The sequence below is a fragment of the Volvox carteri genome (genome assembly GCF_000143455.1).
Source record: "Volvox carteri f. nagariensis unplaced genomic scaffold VOLCAscaffold_24, whole genome shotgun sequence".
In the NCBI taxonomy this organism is placed as follows: Eukaryota; Viridiplantae; Chlorophyta; class Chlorophyceae; order Chlamydomonadales; family Volvocaceae; genus Volvox; species Volvox carteri.
In genome coordinates this window covers 22,864-33,632 of record NW_003307567.1, presented here as the reverse complement: position 1 = coordinate 33,632, position 10,769 = coordinate 22,864, and the positions used below count along the sequence as shown (strand labels likewise).

General features: G+C 57.9%; 2 protein-coding genes across 2 annotated transcripts in view; both read left to right on the top strand.

The window, feature by feature from the left end:
• Window positions 1-3,584, top strand: part of VOLCADRAFT_92016 (uncharacterized protein) — a gene marked incomplete at both ends in the record, with an annotated part of 16,777 nt that extends 13,193 nt beyond the window's left edge. Inside the window, 2 exons of the mRNA XM_002951525.1 lie at window positions 662-2,239; window positions 2,910-3,584. Coding sequence (XP_002951571.1) covers window positions 662-2,239; window positions 2,910-3,584 — 2,253 coding nt within the window. The remainder of the gene's footprint in view (window positions 1-661; window positions 2,240-2,909) is intronic.
• A 3,208-nt stretch (window positions 3,585-6,792) lies between these two features.
• The window catches only part of VOLCADRAFT_92015 (uncharacterized protein), a gene marked incomplete at both ends in the record, with an annotated part of 20,431 nt that continues 16,454 nt past the window's right edge, over window positions 6,793-10,769 (top strand). Inside the window, 7 exons of the mRNA XM_002951524.1 lie at window positions 6,793-6,850; window positions 7,470-7,653; window positions 8,448-8,565; window positions 9,373-9,459; window positions 9,955-9,984; window positions 10,135-10,188; window positions 10,380-10,461. Of these exons, the coding sequence (XP_002951570.1) occupies window positions 6,793-6,850; window positions 7,470-7,653; window positions 8,448-8,565; window positions 9,373-9,459; window positions 9,955-9,984; window positions 10,135-10,188; window positions 10,380-10,461 (613 nt within the window). The remainder of the gene's footprint in view (window positions 6,851-7,469; window positions 7,654-8,447; window positions 8,566-9,372; window positions 9,460-9,954; window positions 9,985-10,134; window positions 10,189-10,379; window positions 10,462-10,769) is intronic.

Genomic DNA, 10,769 nt, shown 5'->3' with positions numbered 1-10,769 from the left:
AGAGCCCGACAACGCCAAGAGGGTGCTGGTGCAGTCACTCGTGACTTTCGACTCACGGGTCGTTTCGGCTGACGCCGTCGATGGCGGCTTGGTCGCGCTTCGTCGCCAGCCCCTCACCTTCTTCAACGAGGCTTTCCGTGCAAAGTTCAACATAACCACCATCATCATTACGATCTTCCTCTCGCACTCGCCGCCCCAGCCGCCGCCGCCACACGCCCCGCCATCCACCGAGCCGCCGCCGTCGACCCCCGACGCGCCGCCAGCACCGACGGCACCGCCGTCACCGCCGCCGCCACCACCGCCGCCGCCGCCGCCACCACGTCCCCCCCCACCCGTTCGAACTTCCTCCGCAATACCCGCCACACCCATAGTGCCATCCGCCAAGCCACCACAGGCATCGCCATCGCCATCGCCATCGCCATCGCCATCGCCATCGCCATCGCCATCGCCATCGCCCAGCACTTCGCCCTCCCCAATGTCCGACAAAGTGCTGACGTCCTCACCTCCGCCGCCGCCACCGCCACCTCCGCCGCCGCCACCAATGATTCCGTTGCTGCCACAATCACAACCGCACGCGCAGCTGGCCCCGCCGCCGCCACCGCCGCCACCGCCGCCACCGCCGGATTCCCCTTCGTCACCCCTGGCCACACCCCCTCCGGAGGCGGACGGCGACCTACCCCCCGCTGTGTATACCGGAGTGCTGCCCCCCTTTGTGATTCATTTGGAGCCCATCGCCCAGCCAGAACCGCCGGGTGCCCCACGATCTCCTGCAGCTAACTTTGCTCCGAAACCGCGGCCGCCACCGCCGCCATCAACCTCGCCGCCGCCGCAAAAACAACAGGAGCACCCGCATTCCCAACACGAACCGCCAACTGATGAAACCGCTCTGTCGCCCCCCGACTTCGTACTGCCAAACTGGCCACCTGATACACCTCTACAGCCGCCGGCGGTCCCCTGGACTCCTTCATCGCCGCCGTTAGCGCAGCCGCCGCCATCCGTACCCAGCTCACCGACGCCACCGCCGCCGACGCCGACACCGTCGCCGCGACCGCCACAGGGGCCTTCCCGGCCGCCTAATGTACGGCCGCCGAATCCACCGCGGCCCATACGCTCGCCGCCGCCGCCGCGGCCGCCATCACCGCTGCGGCCGCCATCGCCGCCGCGGCCGCCATCGCCGCCACCACCATCTACCCCGCCCAGGAATCCGCCCCCGCGCGTCCCCTCCGTGCCGCCTGTGGACTTGGCGCCGGCCTCCTGGCCGGTGTACGACATTGCACCGACGGGGGTGCCGCTGATGCCGCCAGGCTTGCCGACGTCAATGGATGCGCCACAAGCGCCGCCACCAGGACGGCCGCCGTCAGCGCCACCGCCGCCGTCGCCGCCACTTTATCCGTCCAGCGGCGCGGGCCCTACTTCACCCCTACTGCCCTCCTCCCGCTCCCGGTACTTTACACTCACCTTCACGACCCTCCTGCCCTTGGTTTCGGACGACGGCTCCTCTGGATCCAAAATCCAAGCCTTTTCCGGAGAACTCACAACTGCCTTGGCATCACTCTTTCGCGTCGCCGCCACTGGTGTACGGCTACTCTCCGTGTACGTCATCAAAGTGCCGTCATCGTCCCCGCCGCCATCATTGCCGCCGCCCTCAATCGAGCCGGCGGTGGCGGCGGCGACGGCGGATCCATTCGAGGGCGCTGGACCCCAGACCCCCACTTACCCTGGATCCGGTTCCGATCGGGCTCCGAAACCAATCACCCTTGACGGGTCGAGCCCGTACCCTATGAGCCTCTTAGCTGAGTCAGCGTTGGCGGCTTTCGCTGGCGACCCGGCGGCCTTCACCGCGGCCGCCGCCGCCGCCGCCGCTGCCGCGCCAGCTGCCCATCTGGAGGCGCAGTACAAAGTCGTCATCAATGCCGCTGTAGACCTAGCCAGCCCCGACGGCGACGGCGGCGGCAGCGCCACCGGCGCCGCCGCCGCCGCCGCCAGCCTCTTCACGGATACGGCAACAGCCTTCGGAAGTGACTTCTTGGCGGCCTGGCAAGTGCTCAGCGTTGCGGCGGAAGAGACGACGGCACCGCCGACGTCACCGTTGGCAGCCGTCCCTGGAGTACCAGCAGACCCCATGCCGTACACCGCACCGGCGGCCTTTTCTTCGCCGCTGCAACCGCCGCAACCACCAAGGCCCAAACCAAATTCGGAAGTTGGTTCAGGAAGCGGTCCCCAGTCCCCGGGCCCTCAGGTTCCCTTAGGACCTGACGCCGCCGCGACAAAGGACCGCACTGGCGGCAACGGCAGCGATGACTACGTTCGCAACGATGGCGGCGGAAGCGGCAGTGGTGGTGGTAGTGGCAGCGGCAACGGTAGCGGTAGCGGCAGTGGAAGCAGCAGCAGCGGCGGCGGCGGCGCCAGCACCGCCCGTCCCGACATCGGCGGTGACGTAGGCGGCAGCCGGCACGGCAGCGGACCCAACGTCAAGCTCATCGTCGCCGTCACTGTCGTACCGGCTGCCGTACTTATCATCGTGGTGGCGGCGGTCTACATGTGGAAGCGACCTAGCCATTTGGTATGTACGGGTTAGCCCTCGCCGGCATGTACGGCATGCTGGATTAACCTCGCTTATCCACTCTTCTTGTCCAGACCTTACTAATAACGCAAAACCTTGAACACCAACTTGATCGATTCATTTTTTACACGAGGGCCCACATGGACCACCTTGGGCCAGACTTTTCATCTTTGAAGCACTTTCATCTGTTGTAACTGTTCAACGTAAAGCCGCCTCAATTGCAAGGATATTAAGCTCAGGGATATTACGGGGTCACGCAACCGCCAACCGCCAACCGCATAAGCCTCACCAGACGCTCACTTCTAATAAGCCAATCCGCCATGATGCCACGTCGTACATTCCTCAGGGCTTCAATTCCTTCATGACGCCGCCGGAAGTACGGCAGACCGACGGCAACCCACACCAGCCGCCTGGGGTTGCAACGAATGCCCTACCTGTTTCACCCGGCGCTGCCGCCGCCGCCGCTACCGCCACCACTGCAAGCGCCCCGGGGAGCACGACCCCTAGGAGCTCTCCCGCTGCCGCCGTCATCCCTGCCACTACCGCCGGCACCATCGCCGCCACCGCATCCCACGCAGTCCTTACCGGCCGAAGCCGTAGCAGCGGCGCCATCATCATTGGCGGCACCGCCACAAGATCAGTGCCGTACACGTACGGCCGCTCAACCAGTCTCCAACCGCAGGCCATCCTCTCCGGCCGCATCCTTGGCGACGGCGGCAGTTACGGCGGCGCTGACGTCGGTGCCGCCGCCGCCACTGCCGCCGCAGCACCAGCGGCAGCACCAGCGTCCAACCACGCGGCGGCCGCTTTGTCGGGAGGCCTGCGCAGCTCCCGCGGCCGTACAGGGCTCAGTGCTCGCAGCACGGGCCTGCCCGTCAACCTCACCATTCAATTCTCACCGGCCTTCTACACCGAGGAGGACATGGGGCTGGGCCTGGATGGGCCCGTTGAGTTGCCGCTGCCGCTGGCTCCGGACGCAGTCCCCGGAAGGAACTCCGCCCCACGGGGAGCCGCGAGGTGACTTAAGCTCTGCGCCGCAATTCAACCGGCAGCCATGTTTTATTGGGTACTGCCGTACATGGCCGTACATGGTCGTACATGGTCGTACATGGATATGGACACCAGGCGATGCTAATTTGCGTTAATGATCTGCGCCGCGGGGGCCCACAGAGGAACTAGTTGAGTTGCGTTACACAGTTTGGGGAATTTATGGTGCTTACGAGGGTGCAAGGTGCTCAGGTGTGCAAGGTGCACTCAGTGTGCAGTCGATCAATGGATAATAATGAATAAGTGTATTTGGGGGGTGCAAAGGAGAGAGCTGTGCATATGTTGGGTTTGTGTGGGTGGGGCAGTGCTTCTGCAACACCAGAGGCGTGTGCGTGCGTACGTCTGTCTGTCTGTCTGTCTGTCTGTCTGTCTGTCTGCATGTCTATCTATCTGTCTGTTTGTATGTATGACTCTGTGTGCGTATGTGTATGTGTGTTGTTATATAACCATATGCGAGCAGGATCTCGACACGGTTCTTGTGTTTTTTGATCTGAGCCGCTCAGTCTGGGAACTGTGTGTCTAAATTCAAGCCACACACATCTTAAGGTGCGCACAGGAAGCGCGGAAGACCGCCTGGGTCCCTTTGCTTTTCCCCTTGGAAGGTGGGGCCAGTGGAAGGGGGGGGGGGCGGATAGAGGGGGAAAGGGATAGCGGCGGCGGTGTGTACGTGTGTGTGCGGAGCGGGCGTACTCGGCGCCCTAGGGGGGAAACCCCTTCCCAACCCCCCCCCTTCCTGAACCCGTCAGCTCTCACTCCAGCTGCCTCTGAGAGGGGGGGCTTGAAGGGTTGGCCTTTTGCCCTACATGTGCCTTTAACGACCAACGACTAACGAGTGCGTTTCAGTGGTCGTTAACTGCTAACTGCCATCCGTCCAACTTTTTTACTCTGTGGAGCTCAACATGCATTGCGATGCGTTTTAGCATTAGGCTTTGATTGTTGTTGTTGTTGCTGATGGTGGTGGTGGTGGTGGTGGTGGTGGTGGTGATGGTGGTGAGGTACTCTGGCGCGAATGAAGGAGTGGCGTATGGAGGCGCCGCCCGAAAAAATGCTTCACTCCGAATGGGGTTTTCAGCAATTTGTTGTTCTCCAGTTTTCCTTTTGCTGGGTGTGGGTAGCTGCACGAGACGTGCGATGAGCCACTGAATTGAAGAGATTGCCGTAGAATGAAGAGGTTGTCGCCGTACAGAGTGTACAACGCCAGGCCTTGAACAAAGGAGGACGACTTTGCCGGATGCGTTGTCAGTCTGGGGATGCTGGTGGTCTGTCGGTGTGTGGGGTGTTTCCCGGTGGGTTTAGCCCGCGAGGTCCTTGCCGTGCGTAAGCAATGTGACTGTCGACATATACGTAACAGACGAGGGTATTCATAGCCTCCAGGAACTTTGATGCGCCTTATTGGAGAGTAATAGCGCAGCATTCATTGTTAGGGCTGATTCTGCTTTACGTAAACTTTGGGGCTGTAACCTGGACTGCAAAAGCGCGCGTTACAGGCAATTTTATGCTTGCTGAGGATGAGCAACCTGAGCTTGAATACCCAACGCCTGACTGCGCTGTCTGCCATGGGATGACAGATGTTTGGCGTGACGTCAATTCAGGCGACAGCCAGCGCTTCATATAAAGATTATTCATATTTAAGCCTGTTGTGAATTTTTGCGGATCTACGCTTGTTCGTCAGCTTTGACAGAGCTTCACCATTGAAAACCACGGCAATGCCTGGGCGATGCACCCCGAATCACATAAATTAACCCACCGAAAAGATTTCAAAATGCATTTGGAGTGAATTTCTTCTGCAAGAGTCTAGTTATATAGCCGACTATGATTCGTACTCAAACTGGGAAGACCTGTTGAGATGCCAGAGGACGCGACCTCGCCAGGAAAACGTTGCATACGCTGAGGTTCTTTCCTGTCCCAGCGCCGGGGCCATTACAGCGTTCTCGTGAGTTACTAAACATTTTGAGCTGAACCCGGGGTTCTCGAAGGGGTCAGTCCTCGGGAAGGCCGCTGTAACCGCTGGACATCGCGCTCCGCAGCAGCATTCGTTAAAGCACTCGCGCCGGAAGGGCTCAACGGCCGTGGCGGGCTGGTGGACGCTGCAATCCAACCTGCAGCCAAATGCCGTGCTTTGCTAGCTCATATGCAAATATGTATATATAGCCGCCTCGCAGTTGAGAGCCCTTGCCTGAAGCATGAGTAGGCGGCTATAAGAGAACAGAGACAGGGTCTACGAAGTGAACGATGGCAGCTGGCTGCTCTTCGTAGGGGCGCACATGTAAAGCCGCATTAACCTGGTTACAATGGCAGCTACACACAGCACTTTGGACGGGGTAGGACCCTGGAGGGAAACTTGCAGCGCTTCCGCCGAGCTTCTCCTCAGCTCCTTCCCTTTAGAGACCCCGGCCGAAATATTTTTAAAGCCTGAGATGCGATCGCAAGTGTATTTTTTTAGGAATTCGATTTACTTTCGCACGGTGTTGCCGGACTTCGCGACGTGCACAGCTGCGGGTAGGTGGAGCGGGTAGGCAGCACGGCGGTGTCAAGCGCGCCTAGCGTGGCGGCGGTGGCGTGTCGGTCAAAATGGCAGTTGGCGGTGGCCGTCGAGTGAGAGACTGATGCTGAGAACTGCGACAGACCATCAGTGCCTCTTTCAGCAATCCAAAATGCCCCGGCCACCGGCCACCGGGGATAGCGAAGGGCTCCTCTGGTAGCAATCACGGCCTCTTGGCGTGGGAGGTGCACGCTGGAAGTTTCGTTCAGGCCAAGAGGCCAAGTCGCCATCCACTAGAGCAGCCTGTCAGCTATGCGCATCGTGGTCTTGATGGGACAGCAGAGGAGCACAGATGGATGTTAGTTAGGTATCGCTAGCCACGGCGGCAATTTAGGTGGTAATTGACGCCGTTACATCAGGCTAGCTTACTACAGCACTAGTACAAGTATCAGTAATTCATGAGTACGGTTTTCCTGCCAAGCAAAACAAGCAAAATAACATGTTCAATCATATGAGGTAAAGGTTCTAGAGCTGTGTTTACATGGCGAAGGGCTTTAACTTGTATGCGTGAATCTAATCAGCCGTTTAACGTTGACTTGGACCGCTCAAGTTCTGGACGAGCGGAAATGGGTTTCACCTGTAGCAAGTAATCCAACGCCTATATTTATTCAAGGCGCAGCCGCAGCTTTCGTACGAAAAGATGGGGCCACAGCAGCGAAAGGCCGTCTATCACATTTCATCTACAAAGCCAGTTGAAGGTAAGAGTCCTGAGCTTATAATTATCCTGTAATTTTAATCGACTGGTGTGAAGGTTGAGATTGAATGAAACCGTCCTAACGCGGCCTACGGGGTGCATTCCTATCGAGGAGCCCAGAATTTTCAGGATATAGTAAAAATCTGAATAGCACGTATGCATAGTAACGAAAGGGATCAGCAGTGTTGCAAATTTCTCGTAAAAATACGGTCATGGCTACCAAAGGCCATGACATGTAGCGTAGTCATTCAGCTACAAATAAGGGACTCTGGTATATGAGGAAAAAAAACCTTGAGTTAATTGTAGTGCATGCTTTGAGCGCGTAAGGTCATACGGTTCGAGCAAATGGTTTACAGCAGTTATGAGGTGTCGGTGGGGACCTAACAGGGAGCAGTTGATTAGCTACACACATCTTAAAGGTAATGTTAAAATTATGCAGGCATGGGTTTGTTACAGCTGTCGTGGAGCAGCAGAGGTGCTTAACGACTTTCATCTTTACTTATAATGACGAAGGTCTTGACAATTCAGTTTCAATTTCATCAGGAGAAAATTCTTTGACCGCAAATAGATTGATGCGGTGCTCCTTGCTTGAACATTTATCGCACATTTACTGCCTTTCACAGGAGTACGCAAAGGTCCCGCACCATTCCTCCAGAGCTCCAGAAACATGCACACGCACACCTTCGGTCTACTCTTACCATGGTTGTGGACATCCTGGCTGCTAATGGCCGTTGACCTGTCTGCCGCACCCGTCTTTGAAGAGAGGTTAAAGTCATGTGCGGCGGATTTGGCCCTCAAAATAGACAGGTAATGGACCTGCTGCCTGTGCATATCCCCCCTACGGGGAAAGGGGGTTCCCCGGCGGGACAAACCAGCAGGCCTCTTGTGTTTCGGAGCCCCCTTGCTTTCCCGCCGGGGCTCAAACACCGCAACCTTGGGCCCCCGGCCCTGAGAAGAAGGGGGACAGGGGAGGGAGGGACGTGAAGGACTATGTCGCCATCGGTGGAAGAAGGTCTGGAGTGCGCCCGGGAGGACCTCCCACCGTCGTAACTCCAAAACCCCACTCCAATGGTGGGGGTGAGGAGACCCAGCGTGCGCCCTCCCCCGCAGCCCCCGTGCACCCGAGCCGTTGCTGCGCCGTCCTCGCGTCCTCGCGTGGCGCAGCTAAGCAGGCGTCGATCCTAGGAGATCCTGGCTCTACACGCATTTTTCTGACGCCTAGAGCATTGAGAAACTAAAATCCAGAGAGAGGATGGACCGACAAGAAGTGTTTTGTTTGTGGCATTGTAACACCCGCACACTTCCCGGGGTCGACCCGACCCGGATGCTCATAGGGGGGAAGGGTTGCCCCTGGCGCGGCAAACATCAAGCTTGCCGCCAGACAATTTTGGTGTGGCAGCAGTCCGCGCTATGATGCAGCCTCCTCCTGCATGCCATCTTTTCCAGTTCTTATTCCCACCAAAGCCCTTTTCATCTCTTTTGCCCTTTTGCCTTTACCCTCGTTCTTTTTTTGCTCGCGCGGTACATCCCATCTCATCCCGTCGGTGCCTCTCCTCTGACTGACTGACCGACTGACTGACTGACTGACCGACTGACTGCAGCCTGTACACACAAGCCGGTGGTCCCATCGGCAACAGCACGATCCGCCAGGAGCTGGTGTCGGCAGCCGCCGTTAACTTTTCCACGGCATGCTTGGGGCTACAATTACAGACTCAAAGGGTAGGTGCTGTGTGTCACCGCTGCGGATGTTATTGCGGTTGTTGTACAGCACATTATGATACTGCTGTACAGTACGGCAATTTTACGGCAAGGTACGGAAGGTTAGGCGGCCAGGCGAGTTTCATGGTTCCCGCGAGCTATATATACCGGGGGAGAGGGCCATGACGTGTAATACCCACGCATGTGTGCGTGCGTGCGTGCGTGTGTGTGTATGTGTGTAGGTTTGTGTGTGCGTGTGTGTGTATGTGTGTAGGTTTGTGTGTACGTGTGTGTGTATGTGTGTAGGTTTGTGTGTACGTGTGTGTGTATGTGTGTAGGTTTGTGCGTGCGTGTGTGTGTATGTGTGTAGGTTTGTGTGTGCGTGTGTGTGTATGTGTGTAGGTTTGTGTGTGCGTGTGTGTGTATGTGTGTAGGTTTGTGTGTGCGTGTGTGTGTATGTGTGTGTATGTGTGTGCGTGTGTGTGTGTGTGTGAATGTGTGTGTGTGTATGTTTGTGCGTGTGGCTACCGGGGCGCTAAAATTAAGCGATCTGGATCAGCTGCCAGATTTGATCGTGTCTGTATGTCGACACATCCCCTAAGGGGGACAACCCTAGAGAAGACAACCAGCCCTTTAGGTCCATCTGCCGTACAAGTCGGCTCCCAGGGCCTCTGACAACCCAACCCGGGCAGCGAGGCGCAGTGCGGAGGAAAGCAGGGAAAGAACGCCCCGGATGTAGCTCGGGTTGTAGCTTCCTTCCGACGATGTGGGCTGGTTGGCAGTAACAGCCCTGAACACCCTAAACCCCAAACGCCACAACGCCCGCAGGCTGTTCGAGTCATGGTCCCCAACACCGGGCTAGCCGGCTTGCTGCAGAGCCATGCCAAGGAGTTTGAGGCGGTCACAGGAATTCGGGTAAGGAAGATGTGGTGGATGGTTTTCCTGCGCACTCGTACGACTACGGTCCATCCCGTACTGTTGCTGTACTGCAGTATGTATGTTCCTAGGAAAGTGCGTTCCTCTACCTGTCCTGCATGTCGCACAGCAGATATTCCGCAATGCGACATGACATGTAATATGCGACATGAAGCTCCCATTTAGGGGACTTCTTGCCCCGCTGCTGGTCTGTACTTCGAACGCCGGGATTGGCGTACGACAGCAAGTGTTTTAGCGGTGTTACGTATGCGACGTGATAATATGGGCCAGCGGGCGGCTCAGCCGGTACCTTCCTGGGCATGTATGCTATGATATAGTATAACTGACCTTTTGATCGCCCCACCATGGTCGATGATGTCTGTGGTCCTTTTCGCTGCCCGCCACATTATTTTTTAGTTGCCCTTTCCAGCTAAACTTCGCCGTCCGTTCCCTCCCCTGCACCCTTTCATGCGCTCCCGCATGTGTGCGATTCAGGTCTCCCTCAACCCGGTCTCGTTCTACGAGGTGAGCTCCCCCTCTCTCCTGGTCTCTGGGGCCGGAATAGGGTGTGTGGGTTCGGGAACCGCGTGCGGGGGTAACTGCGCCGGGTCTCTCTCTTTCTCTCTCTCTCCCTCCCCCCTCTCTCTCCCCCCTCTCGTTGCCGCGCTGTTGCAGGTGGTGTCGTTGTTGTTGCTGTCGTTGCTGGTGGTGGTGGTGGTGATGGTGATGGTGAGGGGTTTCCCAGGGCAGCGAGCACAATCACAATCGCCCGGCGTGACACGCCACCAACATTAGGGCATGTCATCGATGAATGCTTCACGGCATGGCTGACCTTGTACGGCTGCTACTGATTAGTGGGACTCCATTCCAGCTGCTGCTGCTGCTGCTGCTGCTGCTGCTGGTTTCCCCGAACGGTGCAGGTGGGCAAGGAGATCCAGCAGGAGCTCACGGCCGGTATCCGGGAGTTCTCTGACGGCTGGGTGATTGACCCCGCCGTGACAGGTGGGAGGGGTGATGGGAGGGGTGGTGGGAGGGGTGGTGGGAGGGGTGGTGGCAGACTGGCTGGTGGTGAGGCGGATGGATGGAGGGGTAGTTGAGGGAGAAAGGGGTTTTAGGGGGCAGGCTTGGATATGAGGTGGATTGAGGGAACAGCGCCCACATCATTTTTTTGGCTAACCTGACTTACCGCGACACGCAAACAGTCCAGAGTGGGTGCACGAATTACTGTACCGATGTGAGCTCAGTAGTCACCAGCGCCATGAAGCTATTTTCCGTAAGTACTGTAGATACGGGCTCGTATTATCACGGNC